Genomic DNA, 25,245 nt, shown 5'->3' with positions numbered 1-25,245 from the left:
TCCTTAATCCAATTGTCCTGACTTCCCTTACTTAAAAGAGAACGCAACCATCTAACAAGGTGCTAGCCTTCGGCTAGCAAAAAAAAAGTGTTTTTATCGCTATTGTAGCATTTTAATAGATAGATAAAATAAATAGCTACTATTATCGAGTTGTTCTCTGGGTTAATAAAATGTCATTTATTTTACGTACGTACTTTAATTGTATTTGTCATTGTAGTTCAAAAAGTATAGTTGTCTAGGAAGTTGCATAAGGCATTATGGTAGATAGAGAGTAAGAATATTATTGATATTATTTTATTTGTAATTTATTTATTTATTTATTTGTATTAAAATGTCAAACGATGGATTTCATGAGATAAACAAAATAATACAGTTAAGTGTAAATTCTTATGCGTAGAATCCGAGAAAAACGTTTTTTTTAAAAAACATAAAAATTGGTGTACAATAACCACCTTATAATAAATATAAACCTCAGATTGAAATTCACCTTTAACAAGGTTTTCTTTACCACAGTAGCAGGACATTTTACGCACTTAAGTTCCTTATGTATATGATGTATAAAATTAATCCTTAGACTTTAGATTTTAATTATAAGAAACTATTAACGAAAGGAGAAATACATGGCAATCAAATTGAGTAGGATGAGATGCTTCAAGATAAATTCTCATTCGTAGTTGCACAGAAAATTTAAAGAAATGTCGCTAAAATATCTATCATTCGTTGCCAATAGCTAATAATTGCTGACGTAATAGCTTTTTCTCTGCTGCAAGGAATTTTAATTTATGTACTGCATATGTAAAAATACAGTGCTAAATAGCAGGCTGTACTTATTATATTTGTCTTCTCTTATTGGTAACAGCTCGAAATCACAATGGGACAGGTCTGGCGAGTAGTGTAGATGAGGAACCCAATACTTCTGGCGGTGATGCATTGACAAAATATTTGATAAGTATACGCTCAACTATTCAAAAATACAACGTATACCCATTCTCTATTACATTCATCACATTCATGCTTTAAAGTGTACGCTGAGTTCATTACGTGGTATATGTAGTATACTCCCTACACCCTCAACTACATTCCTGCCTTTTGACCTGCACACGATGTTCTCGTCTATCGTCGTTCAGTGGACGAGGAATAAACATCCTTAAAATTCTTCTTATGTTCAGTACGAGTACATAGTTCAGTTCTATTATAAACATCATGGATTTGTTTCGTTCTGCTTTTAATGATAAATTCATGTCCGTAAATTCGCAAACAATGGAACAAGCTGTAAGGAAACAGTAACTAAGAAACTCGTTCCCTCATAGCAATACTACTTAACACTCTGCCAGTTGAAATACATATCAAGACACAACCAACGGACGGAGTTTACTAGTTTGTTTGGAATATTAAAATTCTTGGATATTTTGTATAGCATCTGATATTCTGTGTCACTTATTTCTACCTCAGAAATAGACAGTATCTCCAACATGCATTGCACAATAGGTACTATAATGACCTAAACATTTTACAAAGTTTTCTAAATGACCTTGTGCTTTCCTGATTAACGCAGTCAGAAGATCAGACATCGTATCATATTTTGTACATTATCAAACGTTGTAGGTAGCGTGTCATATGTTTTCACGTAGCTTTTCAAAACGTTATATGTTCAATGTAAATATACTTTATAGTATGCTTTGCTCTATTATAATTCACAGCAAACATAGCATTGCTTATACATTTCTTAGTTCAATTCGTAAGTAGAACCGTATCCGGATATGTGATAATGCTTTTTATAGTTTTGGGTGAAATATTTGATGATTCTGAAGCAGGGGTAGTCCTGCAAGAATGTTCTTGTGGTGTTTGTGTAGTTGTAATAACTAAATGGAAAGTAAAAGAGTAATTATCTTCCAAGGATTTTTCGAGCACTAGGCATTCTGACTTTGCAATTATTGTATTGGTATCAACATGAAGAGATACAACTGGCGCTCGATAAGATATTTCCCGACTAGGAGTATTGCAAAGCCTAGCTGTAAAGGAAAATTTCTTCGCCTCCGCTTTCGGTTTCGCAGTTTGAACTATAAAACACATATTTCCATCGCTACGTCGTTGAGAAGTTAACACAAACGTAGCTTGTAGAGCATGTAATTCAAATATGTGTAGCTGTGGTCTTAGAGGTCTAGATAAATTATAACCAAATTCAACTTTATTAGAATATGTTCTGACCTCAACGTCACTGTGATCTATTCTGATATGTTCAACTATCTCACCAGAGAATAACATAGAATTACAATTTGTTACAGGGCATGCGTATGGTCTGAAATTACAGTTCTTCTCATGTTCCGCCTTCTTTGAACTGATCATTGTAGATAGACATCCTTTATCCTTATACTGACATGGGAATGGCATTTTGTTTACAAGAGATTCACCAATGTGTGTTCTTGTATTTGTGAGTTCCCCTCGGCACACTGGACACGCAGATAGATTAGGTTTACATTTGCTGCAAGTATGGTGGCCATTCACACATTGCATCATGGGAAGCGATGGTGTATCAAGACAAACTGGACATTCCAGCTCCTTCCATAGTATTTCTAATAATTTATCCATAGTCATTGATTCCTCTTCTTTTTCCTCTGATTCTTCCTCCTCTGAACCTGTTTCTTCTTCCTTCAAAGAAAGGAAAGGAAAGAAGAGAAATACATTTAAACTGAAAAAATATTCGGCCATTAGTAGCTTGAAAATAATTTGCAAGTAGCGATTTGAATATTTTAGCTCTATAATGCACTAACGACATTGAGTATCTACACTAACTTACACTAACTACTTTTTTCTTTTAGATTTATACGAGATTTTTTTGTTTTCTTTTAAATAATTTGTCACTATAATTCTATAATTTTCCTGAGTTCTTCTTCCTAAATTTCCCTTGATCTTTTCAAATTGATTTTACGTTATATATAAAGTTTATATTATTAAAAACCAATTTGAGTACAAAATGTTAAAATTATAGATACCAGAATTTGAATATTCAAAGAATAGACACATAAAAAGATTTAAGGAGGAAATCAATAAAAAGATTTAAGGAGGAAATCAATAAAAAGATTTAAGGAGGAAATCAATAAAAAAGATTTAAGGAGGAAATCAATAAAAGATTTAAGGAGGAAATCAATAAAAAGATTTAAGGAGGAAATCAATAAAAAGAGATTTAAGGAGGAAATCAATAAAAAGATTTAAGGAGGAAATCAATAAAAAGATTTAAGGAGGAAATCAATAAAAAAGATTTAAGGAGGAAATCAATAAAAAAAAGATTTAAGGAGGAAATCAATAAAATTAAACCACTCAAATTCCAGTTCATTTCAAGGCATATAAAAAATAATTTTCCCCAATAATCAGTGGGTTAAGAAGAGAAGATGGCACAGGGTTTAACACTGTCACATAAATTATACAGTGCAATTTATTCATGTAACGTTTGTGGCTCATAGGCACAGATACACGAAAATAATCTGAATACAAAGTGAAACCAATTTTAAGTTCCTACTCTAGGCGTTAACAGTCTAACTGCAAAGAAAAAGTAGTCTGATGTTTTTTTTTCTGAAGTAGATGTTTCTCTTTTGTTCTAAATATTCACACTTTTCTAAAGGTCCTTTGCTAGTAAAAAAAAGTCAGAAATGGTTATTTTACGGAAGGAAATTTGAAGATAGTTATACATTTAATCCCATTACATTAGTAAATAGGTCAATTAAAACTTCAATTTATCATTAAATTGTTTAAATAACCCTTCTATAGCGTGACCGTTTTACAATGTGCTTATGCGGTATGAAAGAAAGTTTCAAATACGAACAAACGATTATAACAGTTTAAAAATCGTGAAGATTTTCTGATGTTGTTATTCTGTGAAGAATACTAAAAAAATACCGAAGTGTAAACTATGAATCGAACTCTTGGTTGTAGGTTCTCAGTCTATCTAAATCTTAGGCTGATTTCTTACAGAATATTGCGAAAGATAGAGGCAAGCATGAATTGAAAGGAACATAAGACTAATTGAGTTATAAAGAGGTTTGAATTTCATAACGTATATAAAAGCATTTGAAACTATTATTAAAGGTTATTATAAAAAGATATTTACACTGTGTTCCTTGTTGTAGTTGAATTAAATCGCGAAAGTTCCCTCTCTTCTTGACTTATATAATTTGTAGACAAATGACAAGTCTAGAGCTAAAGTGTAGACAGACTTGTTGTGGTTGAATTAAATCGCGAAAGTTCCCTCTCTTCTTGACTTACGTAACTTGTAGACAAATGACAAGTCTAGAGCTGAAATGTAGACAGACTTGAAGTGTAGACAGACTTGTTGTGGTTGAACTAAATCGCGAAAGTTCCCTCTCTTCTTGACTTACGTAATTTGTAGACAAATGACAAGTCTAGAGCTGAAGTGTAGACAGACTTGTTGTGGTTGAACTAAATCGCGAAAGTTCCCTCTCTTCTTGACTTACGTAACTTGTAGACAAATGACAAGTCTAGAGCTGAAATGTAGACAGACTTGAAGTGTAGACAGACTTGTTGTGGTTGAACTAAATCGCGAAAGTTCCCTCTCTTCTTGACTTACGTAACTTGTAGACAAATGACAAGTCTAGAGCTGAAGTGTAGACAGACTTGTTGTGGTTGAACTAAATCGCGAAAGTTCCCTCTCTTCTTGACTTACGTAACTTGTAGACAAATGACAAGTCTAGAGCTGAAGTGTAGACAGACTTGTTGTGGTTGAACTAAATCACGAAAGTTCCCTCTCTTCTTGACTTACGTAACTTGTAGACAAATGACAAGTCTAGAGCTGAAGTGTAGACAGACTTGTTGTGGTTGAACTAAATCGCGAAAGTTCCCTCTCTTCTTGACTTACATAACTTGTAGACAAATGACAAATCTAGAGCTGAAGTGTAGACAGACTTGTTGTGGTTGAACTAAATCGCGAAAGTTCCCTCTCTTCTTGACTTACGTAACTTGTAGACAAACGACAAGTCTAGAGCTGAAGTGTAGACAGACTTGAAGTGTGTTGAGTGAACGCAGATGGTTGTTTCTGTATAAAATTGCTGAACACAATCCGCATGCCTTTGATATTTCCTTGTCCTGAAGTTCCACAAGTATGTCTGATAGAATAAAATAAGTTTTGCGCTTATTTCTATAAAGCGGATTAGATTTTGGACATAACCCTGACTTAATTCATTCAATTCAGAAACTTGATATTGTACTCAAATCAGCCTTGAATTGTTTACATACTTTTCGCAAAGATTTAAATGTTTACAATAATTTCGGGGTTTTAATATTTGGTATATTACAATTTTATTCGTAAAGCATAGCAAAACAAATTAAGTATATTTTCTTTTATGATAAGCTAGTTGTTCTCCCGGAATTTCCGGACAATTTTTTAAGCACCGGATGGAAACCAAACGGAATCCGATGTCCAAGTTATTCCTTCCCCACCCGCACATGAATTTTGTCTGTAATATGCTTCAGAAAGTTGTTTAATACATACACACAATGAAAAATGTTTATAATGGAATGTGGCAGAAAAATATTTTAAAAATGCGTTTTGAACCATGTCATGTAATGATTTGTAATTATTTGCCAAGAAGTCCATATCAATAGAGGTTAGTAGAGTTGAAATAAGTTCATTCCTTTAGCGGTTCTTTTGCAACTAAACTATTCGATTGTTTTCGCTTCAAGTTTTATACATGAGGTACAGTTATGAAATACAATTCTGCTGGTCAGAATCGATAATAGTACTAATTAAAGTGGAAAATGATGCTAAAACTACGACTAAATTTGTTAATTGCGCGAGCGTACTGAATTAAAGTTGTCAAATGTGGATACCAGCACAAATATATTAGGTGAGTTTATATTTTGTATGTTGATCATTGTAATTTTAAATTTATTTGCTAGTCTACAATTTTGATCTATAGATAAAAATATCAAATGGCGAGTAACTTAACTGTGTTCATTAGGCAGTTTGACTATGTATTCTTCTTGGTTCTCAAATGACTGTTACATTAGCTTAAACTTTTTGTTGAATTTAATTCTTGGTAATTGCTGTAAATGTTAAATGTTTAAGTTGAAAACTCTTTGTATTAAGATTGTAGCATGAACTTAACTTTCATGCTTTTTGTATTAAGATTGTAGCATGAACTTAACTAATTTCACCTAAATATTAATTCCGTCTTTAGTATAATTTAAGTAATGCAACTTTTAAAAGTACCATTAGTGATTATTTTCTACTTTATTTTATTTAAATCATCATATATATACCTGGAGGACAAAATGACAAATTAACTATTCTACTGTGCCAAATTGAAACCCGCATCTCGATATATTTTACCGCGTTTGCTCTATGGGGTTTCGAAAAGCTAGTACTAGTAAATTTTGAACCTACTTTGGTTTAAGTACAGTGTTGCAGGTGCCGATGATGTGTAATTTTGAGACACTAAATCAATTGCGAAAATACTTGTCGTTATCCGTTGCCCCTCTTTCTCTGAGGAGATGGAACTTATTCGTAGGGTACTGAGTCAACTCCAAAAACCCACTTTTTCATATGTTTCACCGGATTTGCTAAATGGTAATCAGAATTGAAACCGAAAGCACTAGTAACTTTCAATCACTTCCGGTTTTGATATAGTGTAGGGGATTGTGGTGATATTATATAGTAACTTTCAATCACTTCCGGTTTTGATATAGTGTAGGGGATTGTGGTGATATGATATATTCAAAATTGATAAAGCAAAATATTTAAACATTATCGTTCAACAAAAATTATCAAATGATTTTTTTTTCTGCAACTACAAAAACTTTCGATTTAAATCCCCAACCACAGTGAGATGAAAAGCCAATAAAAACAGGGAAAAAAGACTCATCCGCAATGTGATAAGTTTTGACGCAGTTCGGAAAAAAGCGAGGAACCCAGTACTCTGAGCCATCACGTGTTACGGGGAGAGGGTGGGCGTACAGATCTGGAGAAGAAGAAACGGCTAGACGATAGAAAGAAGGCGCATCTGTCACGTGGTAAGTGTGGCTTAATCACAGAAAAACTAAGAGCAAACCCGGTACGCCTCACAACATGTGGTAAGTATTTACAGCGATTAAATCGTACAAAACTTACCGCCAAAATGTTATTTACCTTCATACAGACTCGGACAATTTCTGATATGAACTTTTCCTTAAATTTTTAGTAGATATAGTAGATTCTTAAAGACTTGAGAGATAAAAATTAAAGTAGTTAACGTAATTTAAATTAATATGACGATGCATGTAGGAATTTAAGAGGCAAATGTATGTGAAATTGACAAATGAGATTTGCCTTTAAAGACATAAAAGAAAGTACCGTGAACGAGAATTACGAGACAAAAAAGATTTTAAAAGTAACAGATCGCCAATCTTTAACAAAATCACCAATTGCTTATTGAAAGAAACATGGTACTCGAATGAACGGATCTTGAGGTCCGGGTATCATGAAGTTTTACTTAATTAAATATGCTGAGTTATAGGAGCGCGGTGGTAGGTAGTACTCAGAATAGGTGTTTGTAGTCCTATAAATAGTATTGAAGAATTTCAGATTAATGTTTAACTAAACTAATTTTTTACGGGTCTTCTGATCACATCTTCCTTTATGGACCACTGGCTGCCTGATCTCGAAATGGGTTCTGCAGATTCTTTTATAGTTATCAATAGCATTGGGACGCTTACTTCATTCTACGTATAATTTTCTTCCCTTGAAATTGTACTGACGTAAGGGATTTCTCAGTGATTTCTTTGAAGTCTGACCATCGATTAAAAAAAATAACTTACTCATGGTCATGAGATGTTGTGAAGTCTCAGATTTTATTGGAGAGAGGCTATATGTTTTCCTTTCTTTAAAAGGAAGTGTGATAAAGATGCAAATACGAGTTGCGGATATCATCATTAAATAATCCTACTATCATTGCTGGCTTTTATTACATATAAATACGGTACGGGAGCTACTATAATTAACCACACATATTATGTCATCTTTTGATGATATCCAGACAAAAGTAGAAAAATAATTATTATTCATTCTCTCTATGTATTGTTGCGATGTGAGTTTCTATATCACTTTAGCAAAACGAATGTTGTTGACCAGCGATACTGTGATGGAAAAAGTTTCACAGTTAACAGTCACACTTTATCCGGTTTATAAAGTGTTCGATTAACCAAAAAAAAAAAAAAAACTATTTTCAACATCATCTCAGACTATGAGTCGTGACTACAAATCATAAGGTTCAAAGTGTGAATAGAAATGAACCAATTAGATTTCATCATAGCAATCTTTTCCCTAATGACCTTAGACCATAAACACTAAGATTAAAGGTGTAAATTTTTGTCTTCATATATCAATAGGTTTTAATCATTAACTATCAGGTTTCAATTTCTATTGTATATGTATGTTTCTTTGAAGATAAAATATGTGATGTGACGTCATATTACCAAAATGTATCAACGATGCAGAAGTTGAACCACAAAAATTTAAAAGGTATATACACGCGTCAAAGAAACATTTTTAATTTTTATTTTTGTACAATTTTCAAATTTTAGAGTGTCATTGCAACCCTGTCAAATTTTAAGATGGGACGCACCAAGAGACCTCTGTCTTATGAAAGAAGTTCATGTACTCCTCCATATGATACAATAAAGTCTCAGATTAGGTAAAAACAAACACACAATTTTGAATTTCGACTTTTTTTGTCCATGCAAGGAACCAACGTGGACCACTGAAATTTACAAAAGTATGTACCCAAGTCCTAGAATACAATTAACAATTTTTATTTTTTGACAATTCGAAAATTTAAGAGTGAGTCTATTATGTTTCCCAAAATTTAAGAAAATGTCTCAAGGTACTCACACCCATAAAACAAAATGAGACAATGTATTCATCCATATGATCATATGTTACAATAATCTTCGAAGGTAAATTAGATCACAAACATCCAAAATTTGAATTATTTGACACATTTTTTTTACCCATAGAAGGAAACAATATAGACCATCCAAATTTATAGAAGTATATATACCTTAATCGTAGACACCATTTAGCGATTTTTTAATTTCCAATATTTGAGGGCGGGTCCAATGAATGGCTTAAAATTTCAGGGAGGTGTATTAGGGTACATATGTCGTATTCAGGAAAAGAAAGCAATGTAGTCTTCTATATCGTCATAGTGGATCTTAGAACACTACATTCATAATCTCGCCTCATGCTAATTGAAATTTCACACCAAAAGATGTGTTGTTTACGTAAGTTTAGGTAATCTTCTTTTATCAAATAGAGGTGAACCAGTTTAAATTTATCGAGATGTGCATTTTCATTTGCCTTTAAATTTGGGAATTGTTTTAAAAAATAATAATTGGAAAATGTTCTCTAGGACTCAAATATACATCACTGTTCGCTTCGGTGGTTTATCTTCATGAAATTTATTTTCATGAAATAATTTGATAAAAATTCCAAATTTGACTCGTTTGACATTTTTAATCATCTATGATAAATCCTTATTTCCCTGTAAGGTTCTAAGCGTGTGTATACGTGTCCATTCTTCTTTTATAAGACAAGGAGTACGTTGTTGTCCTCCTCTAACTTTTTGGAAGCGGTAAATAGGCCATCTTTTAAATTTGGAAGCTGTCAAAATATAAAATGTCTTACATGTTCTCTAGGACTCAAATATATACCATTGTAACTTTACGTGCCCCTGCTTAGATATTCCTTTTGTATACAAAATTGTCAAATATTAGTACTGTCACGTGGTCTGTTAGTGATCTATTTTGTGTTCTGCAATGAGCATTATTTAATGATATGGTTTAATGAAGGTGTACATTCCTTTTCCATATAACATTTGTACTGTGATCTTACATTCTTAGAATTTGGTAAGTATACATAGGATCACTATTTAATTTTGGGATGGAACAAGTTGACCTGCTTGGCAGTTGTTGGCAGTAAATTTTGAACCATCCTGCGGCCATAACTGGGAAAGAGATGCGTGATAGAAACTAATAGCGAAGTCGAAAATAAAGACGACGAGCCCCTTCTTATGGTACTTAAGAAACGTTTTAATTCATCTTGTTTTATTACAAAGTAAGGGAGAATTGTATACTGTCCTTCTTAATTTCTTGGTCAGATAAATGGCTTGGGTATCTAGTTTCGAGAGATAAAACAAGTGATTTTTAACTAGAGGTATCCGGCGTAGGATAGACAAACTAATTGTCAACGGAGCACGATAGAAAATGTAGATGAGGATAGGAAAAGAGTTCTGAGAGAAATCAATTTATTAACTATTCCAGAAGTTCAAAATACAACAAAGAAAGAACTATTTGAGGTAAATCATAACAATAGTTACAGAGCCGTGATGACAGTAGTTGCGTTAAAATCACAGCTTGATAAGTTTACTGTAATGGTAAGAGATTCATTCTTATGTGTGTACCTTCTGACCTCATGTTGTTTTAGATTAAATATTTCTATAACTCTTCCTGGTATTAATTGTACTCCAAGATATTGAAATATCTTATTTTAATTTTCTGATAGGATAACTGAATCCTATGTTTTATTTAATATTGAATCTTTATTAGTTTATTTCAGAGCTAGCGGATGTTTACAGTGTATGGAATAGATGGATATACTCATTTTGTCAATAAGTTTTTACCAAATTGCTAAAACATGATACATTCAACTATGCCTTGCACTGTACGTATGTTTCTTTCTACCTTTCCTTGCCTTAATTGTGTAAGAAATTGAAAGTAGTCAAAACAAATTAAAATGAAAATATCCCGCTGAGGAAAGAACATCCCAAACAATGAAAAGTTTTCGATTTTTGAAAACTAAAAAACTTAAATTAATTAAAATAAAAATAAAAAGTACCTCTAAAGAAGAACAGTCGTCCATGATTATGTCCTTCGATTTTTACGTTAACCTGTAAGCAACGAAAAGAAACAAATCACTAAGGCTCATCATCGACAGAGTTAAAAATAATGAAATCGATCCAGTTGGGTTACTATTACGCAATACTTTTGGCAGACACAACATTTCATATCAATCCACCTTTAGATACATATTATAAAAATAATGAATAAACTGATATAGCTTTAATAATGAAACGATCATACTCAATTTTAATGAAGGTATAAAAGTAAACAAGAAAGTTCTGTCGCTTTTTCACCCACCACCTTGGAACATCGATATATCACGTAAGACGTACATGGAAGATCAAAAATAGTCCTCATCAGCATCGAAGACCTTCTGCCAATGTTCTGGAAAGTCATGGATTCCATCGTGGTAGAACTTGGTGGGCCGTGAAGAACGTATCAAGTGCATTTTGCGCCTCTATTAGGGATCTCAGCTGGTGTATTTTAAGGTGATTGTTTAAGGAATGAAACAGGTGATAATCGGACGATGAAATGTCCGAGGAGTATGGCGGATGCAATGGTATTCCCATCCAAGGCGTAGAATGGTGTCCCGGTCACCCTAGGCACATGGGGCTTAGCGTTCTCCTGTAACAAGAGGACCCTTTTGCGATTGAAAAGTACTGCCTCCAGAATTTTGAGTTTTTCTTGAACACGGTTCAACTTCTGACAGTACACAGTCACATTGATGCTCTGACCAGCTGGTAGCAGTTCCCGATGCACGATGCCGCGAGCAGCCCACCAAACACACAGGAGGACCTCTTCTGGTGCAGTGTTGGTTTCGGCTTGTTTTGGAACCGGTCCGTGGGATGCTAACCAATGATGACGGCGCTGTGAAGCTTCGTACATTAACCACTTCTCATCACATGTCAACACCCTGTCCAGAAATGGCTCCTTCCTCAGACCAGACATCAAAGAAACACAGGTGTATGCTCCCGTTGCCTTCTGGCCCGGAGTCAAATCATGTGGGACCCATTGACCCAAATTGTAGTACTTCCTAACTTGATGAAGGTGCTGCCAAATGATTTCTTCGCTCATACTGAATTCTAGTCCCCATTCCTCACATGTCTGGCCACTGTTCGTCTCAATTGCTGCCTGAAGATCTTCATTTTGTACACATGTTGGTCTTCCGGCACGTGATGCATCTTCGCGTGTTTTGTCATCGTTCTCAGACTTGTTAAACCACCACTACACTGTCCGCGTAGTCACGACACCCTCACCAAAGGCGTGGCATATTTTCCGCACCGCTGCAGCAGCGTTTGACCACAGTTTAAACTCGTGCAACATACATGTCTTTATGACACTCTGTGGAGGTCCCATGTTCACTCTGTCTTTACGCAAGTTCAAGGTGTAACTGAACTGCCACAACCAGGTAATATGTTGGATATACCCACACCAACAATTGACCTTCGTGTTATCTTCATTTACATTCAACTCACGGTATGAGGGCTAATTAAAAACAGACCTCCACATAAAGCGACACAATTTTCTTAGTTACCTTTATATAAGGCTAATTATTTCATTTCCAACGCCATACTAGAGAGACGTAACATCTAACTGTGAAAATTGTTGTACTATCGAATAGTCTATTTAAAAATTCTCACCATTTTTAGCTGGTACGGTCTGCTCTTTGCTATCACTGAATTCTATCAATTTGGTTGATCTAGTAGTATCATGCTAACTTGTTTTAATACATATGATTTCCGTTAGAATTTAAATGGAACCCCAAACCACAATATATTTACGATCTAATTGGAGTGAATCGACTCTACAAAATTATAATTACAATGGTGAATAATTATGGTTATATTAAAAATGAAATGAAATCTTTGAGTTTTACGTTCAACGCCTATGCTGGTAAGGATAAAGCAGCCGGTGATGATGAGAAAGAAATGAAATGGTGGAATGAAGAAAGTGGAAGGAAAAGGGAGAACCCCGACGAAACCCATGTACATGGTGTTTATCAACCACAAAGTTCACTTGGCGGGGACTGGGATCGAACCCGGGACATCAAGCACCAGAGGTGAACGATCTACCACTAATCGACCGCGGCCCCTTTATGGTTATATGAAAACTATATCCTCAAACCAAGTAACACCCTCAGCATTAGTTAACAATAATTTCTACGTCTCTCTCTATGGCGAAAAGTGCATAGTTTCAGAGATAGGGCTGTCCAAAATCGCGAAAAAAACCTAATTTTAATAGGTCCTATTTCCAATTCCAGAAACTTTATGGTGCTTCTTATCAGCTTAAAGGAAGCAACTCGTACACAATCCAAAAGTGCATATTTCATCAGTTGTCAATAGGTGTACAGGGTATTCCCTACAGGGTGTAATTCTCAGATATGCTCTCAATAGAGTTTTCAGATATACCCTGAATTCAAGAAGGGTCAAAAGTAGGCAGGAGGTAACTGAACCGGCTTTGAAGAAAACCCAAATCGGTTTCAGTAAAAAACCGGTTTCGATGAAAACCGAACCGGCATTGAAGAAAACCGAAACCGGTTTTTGAAGAAACCGAAACCGTTTTTTGGAGAAAACCGAAACCGGTTTTTGGAGAAAACTGGTTTCGGTGAAAAACAGGTTTTTTGAAAATTTTGAAAAACCTGTTTCTGTTTTTCTAAAAACGGGAAACCGAAAAACCGGTTTCTGTGCCACCACTAATTTCTAACTCACAAACAGAAAGAAATATGATATTTTAATCTTAACAATGTACATGAAACGTCTGATAGGATCTTTAATTTGGAATCACATCTACAAATGATGCTATTATTGTAATCAGATAGACACTCTTGAACATAGATTCCATAACTGTTTAGATATACCATTTATTTGGAAGAGTTTTAGCATTATACTTAGTAGAATATGTTGTATTTCACCCAATGTTTTTAGTGTACATAATGTAATATTATTTCCAGATTTTCATTACTTTCCTAACTATAAACATAATGCTGTGATTTGGTTTACTGTACAAACTATCATGTTTCTTCTTGTAACAGCACGACCATTGTGTCTTGAAATGTATGAAATGCATTTAACATATCAGGCTATGAAGCTCTCTCCTGCATGCAAACGAAAGTATTTTGCCATACTACTTATCTGGAATAACCCCCACACTTTCTTATGACGTAACCAACAAACAAAAATGAAATGAACAAGTGAGCTTTTCTTGAATACTGTTTCTCGCTTTCAGTGAGGCTGTGAATTGTAAATATCCTTGTAACTTTCTCTGTATTTCAATGTCAATAAAGTTCTCTATATATATTTAAAAAAAGTTGTTTTACGGTAGCTGATCTGAGTCCGAATCAGACAGTCGTGTGTTCAAATCACGTCGGGGTCACTGTGATTTTTCTTGTTAATTATTTCACTGACATTTTTGTGAGTAGCGTCCTATATGTAGGGCGTGTAACATTTTCGATTCATTTTCTAAAATAAATAATATGAAGTTTGTTTTTATTTAAAAATAAAAGAGTAGGTTGCGCAAGGTTCGAGAGTTATTAAGTTGCAAACGTAATCACTTTGATTTATATCTATCTCCCCCTCCCCCAAGTTACGGGTATCAATTTTCATTACGACGGCATTGGGAGTGTCACTGTTCATTTCAGTGACCCAAAAAACTATGTATTCGACACTAATGTCGGTTATTTTCAAACATTTTATACACTTTGCCCGCCAAACCTCTTCCTCCCCTAAGTTGTGCCATGAGAGAGAATAAATAAAACCATCTCAGGTCCGAAAGTCACTTATAATAAAACTTGATCGAGATCGGTCAGGTGGTTCAAGAGATATGAAGTAACAAATATAGTCATTTTCGTTCTTATATGTGTATAGATAGGCTTATAATTTTAAATTTGTTAGTAATGTATTAATAATTTATTATCAAATGTGTTTGTAGTAATAATGTATTTTATCAAATATACAATTAGTTTGGCGTATAAACTTCTAAACATGGTTCTTTGTGTTTATTTCAGTCTAATTTCACACTCATCCAAGTGTCACTGATTATTCTATAGATTTTAAACCAGGAAGTCTTGTAAGTATTTGTTTTGGAAATAAAGGTAAAAAAAAAAAAAACAAAAAACTGCAATATAACAATAAACAAATATTTCAGCAACAAATCATTAAATTTGAAATCTACATTTGTAACAAATCTTACACTTTTAATTATTTCATCATATTTAAAAAGGTAAATGAATAGATCTGAGACAGAGTTTCGAACCCTCGACCTTCAAGTTTAATAAGTTCTTTACGAAGACTCAGTGCCTCATCACGCTCAGCTGCTGTCAGCACAATTATGTTTTGCAGTTAGTATCTATATAAGGACGGAGGGAAAATACAATTCCTTCTGTTCACATCTGCAGGAATTGGGATGCATCTAGGCTCACATTTTTGGACTTAGTCTCTGAAAGGGTTTTCTAGGTTTTTCTGAACAGAATTACACCGTGCTAAATACGTATAATGTATAATGTATGACTACAAATACTTTCCCAATATAATAATAGTTATAATGATTGAATGTAACACAATCTATGAAAAAAAATACCATAGCATTCTAACTTATACTTGGAGAAATTTACTTCGCTAATTTGACTGAGTGGATGACAAATTAATTTTAACCGAGAATTGGGACAAAGTAAAAGCTAATCGCCTCATTTCTCTTGGCTTAAGCGAGTAAGTTGTAGGAAACTTTTTTTTCACCAATTTTCTCGGTAACTAGTATCACAAAAATAGCTTACAAGAGCAAAATATGATTTAACCGACTACTGCTCGGTTCTTAGTTTCCAAAGGTTTGTTCTAACCGAGACCTGGTTACTTAAACCTTCATTCGGGAAGCGAAAGACGTCTGTGTTTATTTTTGTTCTTTTTTCATTCTCTGTCTATCCGTCTCTCTCAGTCGCCGGCCTTCATTTTATAAAGACAACTAGGAAGTTAGGTGACTTCACTAGCAGCGGAAGAATAGTCGAGGTGTTATAGGCGCTGCTGTGCTGATGGCAACTCTTCAGTTCAAATCCCCACCGATACTTTTATATTTAATTTGTTCTTACACGGTGATAAATTCTCTTTGCTGAAAGTTCTTCATCTTGAGATGAGATGCAATAATCATGCATATTTTAACCTAGAGAATGGACATATATCTTATTGAAATATTATCAGGAACAGTAATCCATATTTATATTTGATTATGTTTTTGTTTATTATTCTTTATTAAATTACAATTTCCGTTTACTTAGAATAAAGCAAGGGTTCATAAATGATATGTTACGGTTTTCTACAAGAGGTAACTTTAATCTCGTAAATGGTTCTATTTAAAACATGTTTGTATGGAGATTAAATAACACAATCCCATGTTATGTGTTCACAAAATACTCAAAGATATATATATATTAATGCATAAACCGAAATTATATGTTAAAAATTTTCAATACACGGTATGTTCGGAAAGTATTGATCCCGAAAAAAAAATTACCCAAACTGTAATGACACATTACAGTTTCAAATAACGATAAATAGTATATATATTTTTATACCCATCAGATATTTTAAGTGGGTATTTTTTTTTCGGGAAAATTTCTGACACATTACAGTTTCAAATAACGATAAATAGTATATATATACTATTTATCGTTATTTGAAACTGTAATGTGTCATTACAGTTTGGGTATTTTTTTTTTCGGGATCAATACTTTCCGAACATACCGTGTATTGAAAATTTTTAACATATAATTTCGGTTTATGCATTAAATTTATTTTGTGTTATTTAAACCAAATTTAAAGTAGGAACTTCAGAATAACCTAGGAAAAATTATAGTTTTGGGGAATAATTTCTTTATTAATATATTATTTGTTTGTAAATTTCTGTATATGAGCACCTCAAATCGATGATTACTGGAATTATACATCTTAATGCGATACAAAAACATAGGTCAGTAATTGGACAGAATTTTCTGAAATTGTCCACTAATCTGATATTTGTTAGAATAATTTCGGTCACCTGCGTCCCTTTGAGATGCCAATATCGTTCCAAAATTTGGTTTCATCCAGGTTTTTTTTCATTTTTTATTCGCTTTTTATTTTCCGCCGCTAAAATTATTTGCTCTGATTGGAAACTATATCTTGCGCCTTAGTATTATGGCGCGCCTTCATCTTATTCTTGATGTGCCACTTTCAGTGACGGACTATATTAATCCTTCTCCTGAAAAATTTGGATATTCGACGGGAAAAACAGTAGAATCCAGATAACGATGTGTATAATAGTTAAAGAATCAACTCAGGAAGTTGCTGGGACTCTCAAATTATTGAAATCATTTTAAAACAAGCAGAAAGACTAAAATATGAATATGGAATTTCTAGCCACGATCGCCATGTTGGACACTACCCACATCCCAGGACAGGAGTGAAGTGATTCATAATACATTAATTTTTAAGTGTTATGAATTCTCCAAATTAAGGTTCAGTGATCTAAAACATTTAGAATATCCCTTTTGTCCCTTCTAAAGCTAATTAGGATGCGGTAGCCTGTCCGAGTATAGTTCTGTGTACGTAGTATATGTGATTTTTTTAACATGGCTGTGTGTAGATTCCTTTGTAGTTAAGTTATTTACCATTATGTCAGTGTAAACGTTAACAGGGACTCTTTATTTATTTCTAAATTGACAATAGCTTCCGACGGAAACGGGTTGAATAATTTCATAAAGATTCTTTCCCCGTAAAAAGAAATATTTTCCTTAATAGTTTCCATTTATTCCTTCCGGAGCATTGATCATAGGCCTATTATTAAAATTGAAAACATGAGCTAGTTGATATAAGGTCTACCAGCCTCTGACCCCCTTTCCTCCCTTCTCAGTTCCCGAACCGATTTAGAATGAGGTAATGTTAGTGATTTGTTCAGATTATACTTAGTAATTAATATGTATGGTGATATATATTAGTATGCGCAGCTTTCTTAGTTGATGTCTGATATAGCATGCATATGTGTAATTTATGTTGTTAGTAGCAGTGATGTGTGTGTGTGTGTGTGTGTGTGTGTGTGTGTGTGTGTGTGTGTGTTGTGTGTGTGTGTGTGTGTGTGTGTGCATGTACAGTATAATTAATGTACACAGTGTTGAATTCAGGCATTTTCACCCAGGGAGAATGTGAACTATTCGGGAGGAGGGAAGTTTTCCGTATTTTTGCAAGAAAGCAGCATATTTAACAATTTCAATCATATGCACATCTTATCTATTATTCAGATTAATTGCGGATAAATATTTAATGTAAGATCATAATGTAAAAGCAATCGTTCAATTTTATCTAAAAATTAAATAATTATAAAGACTGGCAAAAAATATGCTTAGACTGAACTTTAATTGCTTTTTATAGTAGTTATTTTTGTTTTTCCTATTTACAGTAGTTACTGTTTGTTATTAATATAGAAGTTTGCTAAAAGAAGATTTAAAATAACTCAAACATTTTAAATATCGTAAAACAAACAACATAAAAATATTTATTAAAAAGTTCTCATTCTTTTTCACACTTCTGATTCTAAGTCAAGCATATACGCCTTGGTTTCTTTGCTGCATACACATCAATAACTTTGTTCACGAAATCTTAAGTACGATCTTCGTTACCATCACTAGCTATCTTTCACTAATATACTACTATTCTATTGATAAAATCTTTGTAAATCTAAAATCCAGGGGGGACAGCTGTTCCTCCCTGATCCCTCTAAATGACGCCCTTTGAATCTCAACCTCTAACTGATTTCAATTTAGTTAAAGAAAAGTGTGTTGACTTTAACAATCGTAAAACACACTTACGTCTGTTCCGATGTGAAAAATGGGGTTTAGGTCGATTTATTTCAAATAATGCAAGAACTATTCATTTTCAAGAACTCAAGTTTGCTGACATCAGAGATCATATAGAATGTTCGAAAGATCTTCCCTATCTTCCCTTTCCTATTTCAATCTGTGCTAGTGCTACCAACTAATGTATAATATAGGGCAAGAGTATAGAACCTGTTGTCTTTGACCGCTTATTTAGGTTCTATAACAGGTCTTTAAGCAGTTTTATTATTAGTCAAGTCAAGGATGGACCAAAGATCACCTTAAATGCATTTTGGAAATGGTCAACTTCGAGAAACCAAGTGGAGGCGGAGGCGCGTGACTTTTTTCTTAAGGCACCTTTCAAAAAATTTTCACGCCTTTAGTTCTCAAGATATCAGATTGAAACTTTGCATACGGATTGTGTGCACCTTTGAATATTTCAATTTTGGGGGGGATCCCTACGTTAAACCGGACCACCCGAGAAGGAGGGGCTTAACTATTCCGAGAGGGTGATTTTTCCGGTTTAGGTGTATGATACGGACATTTGAGTGGTACTGTTTGAAAGGGCTACGGAAGAAAATGGCGTTTGCATCATGACTTTGGGCCCAATAGTAATGACGGAGTAAATCGTAACTATTATTATTATTATTATTATTATTATTATACACACACACACACACACACATATATATATATATATATATATATATATATATATATATATATATATATATATATATATATATATATATATATATATATATATATATATATAATTGTGGGTGAATAGGGCCACGTTTTTTAAAAAATACCTGCTTCTCCTTCATTCTTTATTGTATTTTCCGAATTTCCGAAGTAGGATATGCGAAAGAGCATGACGTAAGTAACGCCAGCTTGCGAAGAACAACAGAAGATCGAATGTTCAGTGTAGAAAAAAAATGTTAAATTTCTGCAAATAAAACATTCAATGCATAACTTATTGTCTTGTCTCACAAGAATAAATTGTTACTCATATTGACCTTAAAACCTGTGAAAATGCAGCCTATTACTTTTAAAAAAATGTCATAACGTAAGGATGTGATAACACAATGAATGTTAATTTACAAAATTGATGGTTAGAATTCAGGAACTTTATCCAGTGTGTTGAGTTAAAAGAACATTTTAATGAAACCTACAGTCATCGGCTCGTAAAACGACCAGTGAGCAAATGCGTTGAAAAGCAAGGAAATACTTAAAAAGTAAAAGACAGGGGCTATCGCACTAAACTTTCTCGTTTTAACCACTTCTCGGTCCACTTTATCCGAAGTAACCAGGTCCTAGCGGAGAACCCGTGTTATTAAGATTTCCGCATTTGCTTCAATTTGGATCAGGACGAGTAAATTCGCACTTGGTTTCGTCAGCGTTCTTTTGTGATTTATTGCGAGATATTTTGTGTACAACATAGTCACATTTGGGACGAAAATTCGACCAGAACTGACCTACTTAGTAAAACGAAATAACTCGGGTTAATCCGGAAAGCGGTTAATTTCTTAAACTGAATCAAGTTATGGTGCTGGTATTACCTAGACATTTCTTTATGAAACTCTAACAAAATTATTAGACGTTTTCGGTAACCTTATTTGACTCCGTCTCGAATTTTTCGACGTATTGTTTATGTCATTTATTAGGATTATTAATGAGGTATTTGTTTGTAAACTATGAACAAATTGCATGAGTTGTATTTGAGGAAATTATCCTTAAAAATTGCCAAGAGCAAACTACCCCTTGTGAATATTTTCATGGCAAACGATTTACGTATATTTATAGGGTTATTAATATAATATTTTTCTCTGATACATGAATAAAATTGTCTGATTCGTTTTGAGAACATGATCCAGGAAAAAGCTCCCTCAAGAGTACATTATTCGCTAGGGATTTATTTTTAAAATAATGAGTTATGCCATATTGTCAGGTTATTAGTGAAACATTTACAAGAAGTATGTGCGTTAAGAGTATGTGTATTTTCGTTTGGATAAGGCAATAATGTGTTAGTTAACACTTCATTTTGTTACATACACAGTACACAAATAAATTTATTTAACAATTTCTTTTAGTAAAATAATAGCTCTTAATTACACTGTTCGACAAAATTCAACTTCAAAAAATTTTTCTGCATGAAAGCAGGTGTTTTTTATAGTTTTCGAGCTGCTGAAAACGAATCTGATCTTAATTTTGGTCCTGCACCCTCAGATTTTGAAATAATGTCAGTTATAGTAGATTTTGGTTAAAATTTTAAGGAAATCGCAGAACTGTAGGTTTGAAGCTTCTCTCCTCCTTTCCTAACTATCCCAGAATAACAAATAATACCTCGTTGGAAAGGGGTAAAAGGGAATGAAACACACATTCCAACGGTAAGCATTTATTACCCATCGCGCTCAATGTGTAGAAGAAGAAGTAGAAAAATATTGAAAAAACTGGGAAAAACGGGTTTTTTGAAGAAATTTAGAGAAGTTTGCAACACTGACAGTCACGGTACGCAAACATAAGCTCAGTAACCCATATCCCATACATTCAGGTGTGTTATATTAAAAACTCAAAGAGATATCTCAAGTACAAGGGGAGTGAAACAGTGTGAAAGTAATTTAAAAAGGAGGGAAAATTTAATATTTGGAGAAATTGAAAAAAAAGTTTGCAACACTTACACTTGCGATACTCACACATAAGCTCAGTAACACACATCCAATACATTCATTATATTAAAAGAGTCATAGAGATTGCTGTTTACTAGGCGAGAAAAAAATTGGTTAACTCGAGTAAACAAAGAAATATATGTATCCTCGTCGCCAAAAGTGCCTTTACATCGCTGTGACGGGTATGTGATCGCGCAGTACTGCAAGGAAGGGATGGTTGCATAAGAAATTGTGATTAATTTTGAAGAGTTTTTATTTTGACTGGGGAATTAACATAGGTGAAGGGAGAAAAGACACAGATTTGAAGCATCAGTGCACTGTTATTGAGGCATCAGTGCACGAAAAGATTCGTATTCTCAGTTTTTCTATTTATTGTTTTATATGTTAAGTTAAACACCACAATATGTATCACTGATATCGCAGATCGTATTATTTTTAAAATCGTGTTTGTAACCTATTGTCAAAACATTCATCTCCAGACATGATGTAGAGAGAAGAGAAAGAGATACGACATCTGTAATATATGTATATGTGATTCACTAAGTAACTGTAGAAATTAGTTAAAGGACACATAAGAGAGCGAAAAGCAGGTCTAGAAGTCTGAACTTTTTAAAAACGTCCTAGATAGGTGAAAATATAGTTAAAAATTGCGAAAGGTATCATGTAATTTACCTTTCTTTTCTAGTATACTTTTTCTTTCACATCCAAACATCTCTATTCAGAATTACGAGATAAAGGTGAGGAGAGAAACATTTTCATTTCAAGAATTATATCAGGAAAAAAAATCTTTTGACTTAGACTAGTTTCGAACTCGCAACCCTTGAATCCATAGCTCAGCGCTATACCGATTGAGCTAACAATTTCTGCAGGAAAAACCTGATTTCTACAACTACCGGTTGCTGAATGGTATGTATTAACCAAGTTGGCCGAGATAATTGCTTCACATAGCTATTGCAATAATAATAATAATAATAATAATAAAAATAAAAATAATAATAATAATAATAATAATAATAATAATAATAATAATAATAATAATAATAATATAAAGCAGAAGAACAGAATTTAAAAAGTCGCATATGTTAAAAGTTTGACGTGCAGAGTAAGTCCTAATATGAGATTTTATTAATTATATATAATCAATGTAAGCGTGGTTTATTCGTGCATGCTACTCAAACTGCGCAACTCACTACCGTAGTCCCATAAGGGTTGTACGCGCATGGTACCGTAGCCTTGCGTCCTCCAACCGTGAAGAATGTTTCGGTTTGAACCTATGCGTGTCCTAAGAGGAAGGAGGAGATTCAAAGAAAGAAAAGTGGTTTAGAAATTATGCAAACGTAGAATATCTCACCAGGTGAGGTGATATAGAGTTCAGCGTGTCTTTCAGCTACTACTCTATACAAGACGTGCATCTACGACTTAACGTGAAACCCGAACCACACGACTCCTGACGAGAATCGAAACCCGTATCACCTCTAATTCTATTATGGGAGACACAGGAACATGTAAAAATAATCGAAAATGAACTATATTAATGTTAAATCCATAGCTTTTGAGTACCAAATTTCTCAAAATTAAATCCCCACGTTAAGCGGGTTTGCATATCCAGGCTCCAAACTATGAAAACATTTACGATCACTCTAACCCCAATCATTTCACAGATTCAACCTGTTGTATATAAGTTATTAGGACGTAAAATTGAACATAATTTATACGAAAAAGACTTTTATGCATTGCAAGACCTGTAACTGCCAAATATTCACCACAAACTTATAGTCGTATCGACATAAACAAAAAGAAGTGTGAAGCAGGAAACTACTTTACCCAAAAGTCGAAAGAGACGCACTGAAGACATAGGAACGGGTCGAGCGGTTTGGGTCATTCTTCTTTCAATTACAAGTTTATGTGTTCAAACCGTGAAGTGTGTATTCGTTTTTTTTTCTTTTTTTAAAGTGTGTTCCTATTTTCATGAGAGAACTGAGAACATTTCTTTAAATAAATCTTTGGCAACTACTTTTCTCTCAAATTCCATTAGAAGGGAACATTATATGAATTGCAAATCTCAAATCCACAGCTGAGAACAAAATATTATGTTCAATATTTCATTATTATCCTTTGATTTGTAATGAAAAACTAACTATAAGCATTGACGATTTCAGATTCTCCCCCGGTAATGGTCAATATATGAATGAGAGAAAACTGATAAAACATTATTAGTCCACTTTGAGCATGAACGAAGATAACTTATGGCCACGAAGGGGGAAATTTATGTCGACAGAGTCTCAAATTCTCCCACAGGTCATGCCCTGAAATCATCACTGTTTGAAAGGTTTCCTTAACAAATAGAATATTACATTTATTTCTCGTTCTACGTTTTGAAATGGAAAAATCATAATTTTAAAGTGAATTATAATACGATAAACATAAAGATTTATAGAACTAATGAAGTAAATATTCTTGTGTAAGTTATCGATTTCTAATCAGATTAAAACTCGAATATTCGTTTGCATCGCACTTTAAAGTAACTCCTCTCTATATATAATTCTTACTGGAAAGTATGTTTAACTCCAATTACTTAATCAATATTTTTAATAATATATTTTTATTGTAATACTTTTACTATTCAATGTTGTATACACTACATTTCCCAAAGCAAAACCTCGCAAATGTATAGTGGACTAGTGAATATTATCAAATAAATTATCATTTTGTTTACGTAAATACTTCATCGCCTCATTTGCAACTTCGTATTTTAAATAATAATAATAATAATAATAATAATAATAATAATAATAATAATAATAATAATAATAATAATAATAATAATAAAATCATAACCATGCCTTTATCAGAATTTCAGGCTTAGTCAATAAATGAATTCAACGTGGTCTCTATTCGAAGTTCTATTTAATCGAAACCGCTAGAAATACAGAGAGAAACTTCGAGAACAGATAAAAGAAAAATGTTACCTTGGTGGGACTGGAACTAACCTTTAAGAGTTCCTTTCAATTTAGAGACAAAAGCCTTAATCACTTTGTTTCTTTTCTTTAAGTTAACTGATTCACCGAATGTATCTGAGTAACTTGTCTCGATTTTCTGGTCGGATATATACGTTTTATAATCATTTCTGTTAATCTTGAACGACAGGAACACGAATACAAAAACATCTAAGAGAATTAAAATTCCAAACTCCCCCACCGGGAATCGAACCCGGGACCCCATACACCTAAAGCACACGTGCTAGCCACTAGACCAGCGGTGAAAGCTAGTGAAATGCATTTTGTAGTATCTGAAATTTACACCTATTTCATCCTGCTGTAATAATGTTTACCGTATTCGTTACTTTGAGGAATGATATATGTTATTCATATAGGTTCTCTTACGTATTCGTCCGTAAATATTATATAAATTATCAGAATTATTCATGGTCTTCCATGGAAATTCACTGGCGCATGCACAATAGACAGGCAGTGTAATTGAAAGGTGAGTTCAACAGATATTATATATTTCGCCAACATTATTTAATAGCTATGTAGAAGAGATAGCAAAAAATGAGTTTTCATAATGAAGATGGAATTTCGGTAGGAGATAGAATGATGAGGTGTATACGGTTTGGGTTTGATATGATAGTTGTTGCAGAATCTACAAAGAAAATTAATAAGATGTAGAAAACTTGACAAAGGCTTCTGAAGAATATGGAATGAAAATAAATGTTAGAAAGACAAAATCCATAGTGATAGGAACGAAGCGATCGGTGTCAAATATAGAAGTAGGAGCGGGGAAAAAAACAGGTGACTAGTTTTTGATGTCTGAATAGTATTATTAGTGATATGACATGCGAACGTGAAATAAAAG

At 33.5% G+C, this 25,245-nt stretch overlaps 2 protein-coding genes across 2 annotated transcripts in view; both read right to left on the bottom strand.

Annotated features, from left to right (window-relative positions):
• LOC145681184 (glycoprotein 3-alpha-L-fucosyltransferase A-like) overlaps positions 1–25,245 on the bottom strand; it is a 129,605-nt gene that overhangs the window by 85,776 nt on the left and 18,584 nt on the right. The window contains exon 2 of the mRNA XM_081752666.1: positions 10,883–10,934. The gene's annotated coding sequence lies outside the window, so the exon portion shown is untranslated. The remainder of the gene's footprint in view (positions 1–10,882; positions 10,935–25,245) is intronic.
• On the bottom strand, positions 1,732–19,548 carry LOC145682299 (E3 ubiquitin-protein ligase SIAH1B-like). The gene is made up of 2 exons (XM_081753876.1): positions 19,534–19,548; positions 1,732–2,649 (listed from the first exon to the last, which is right to left on the bottom strand). Exons 1-2 carry the CDS (start codon positions 19,546–19,548, stop codon positions 1,732–1,734), a joined length of 933 nt encoding a protein of 310 aa, XP_081610002.1.

The sequence above is a fragment of the Thermobia domestica genome, chromosome 3, assembly GCF_964235325.1.
Source record: "Thermobia domestica chromosome 3, izTheDome1.hap1.1, whole genome shotgun sequence".
In the NCBI taxonomy this organism is placed as follows: domain Eukaryota; kingdom Metazoa; phylum Arthropoda; class Insecta; order Zygentoma; family Lepismatidae; genus Thermobia; species Thermobia domestica.
Note: the sequence above shows the minus strand (reverse complement) of the source record. Positions and strands in the feature narration are given on the sequence as shown.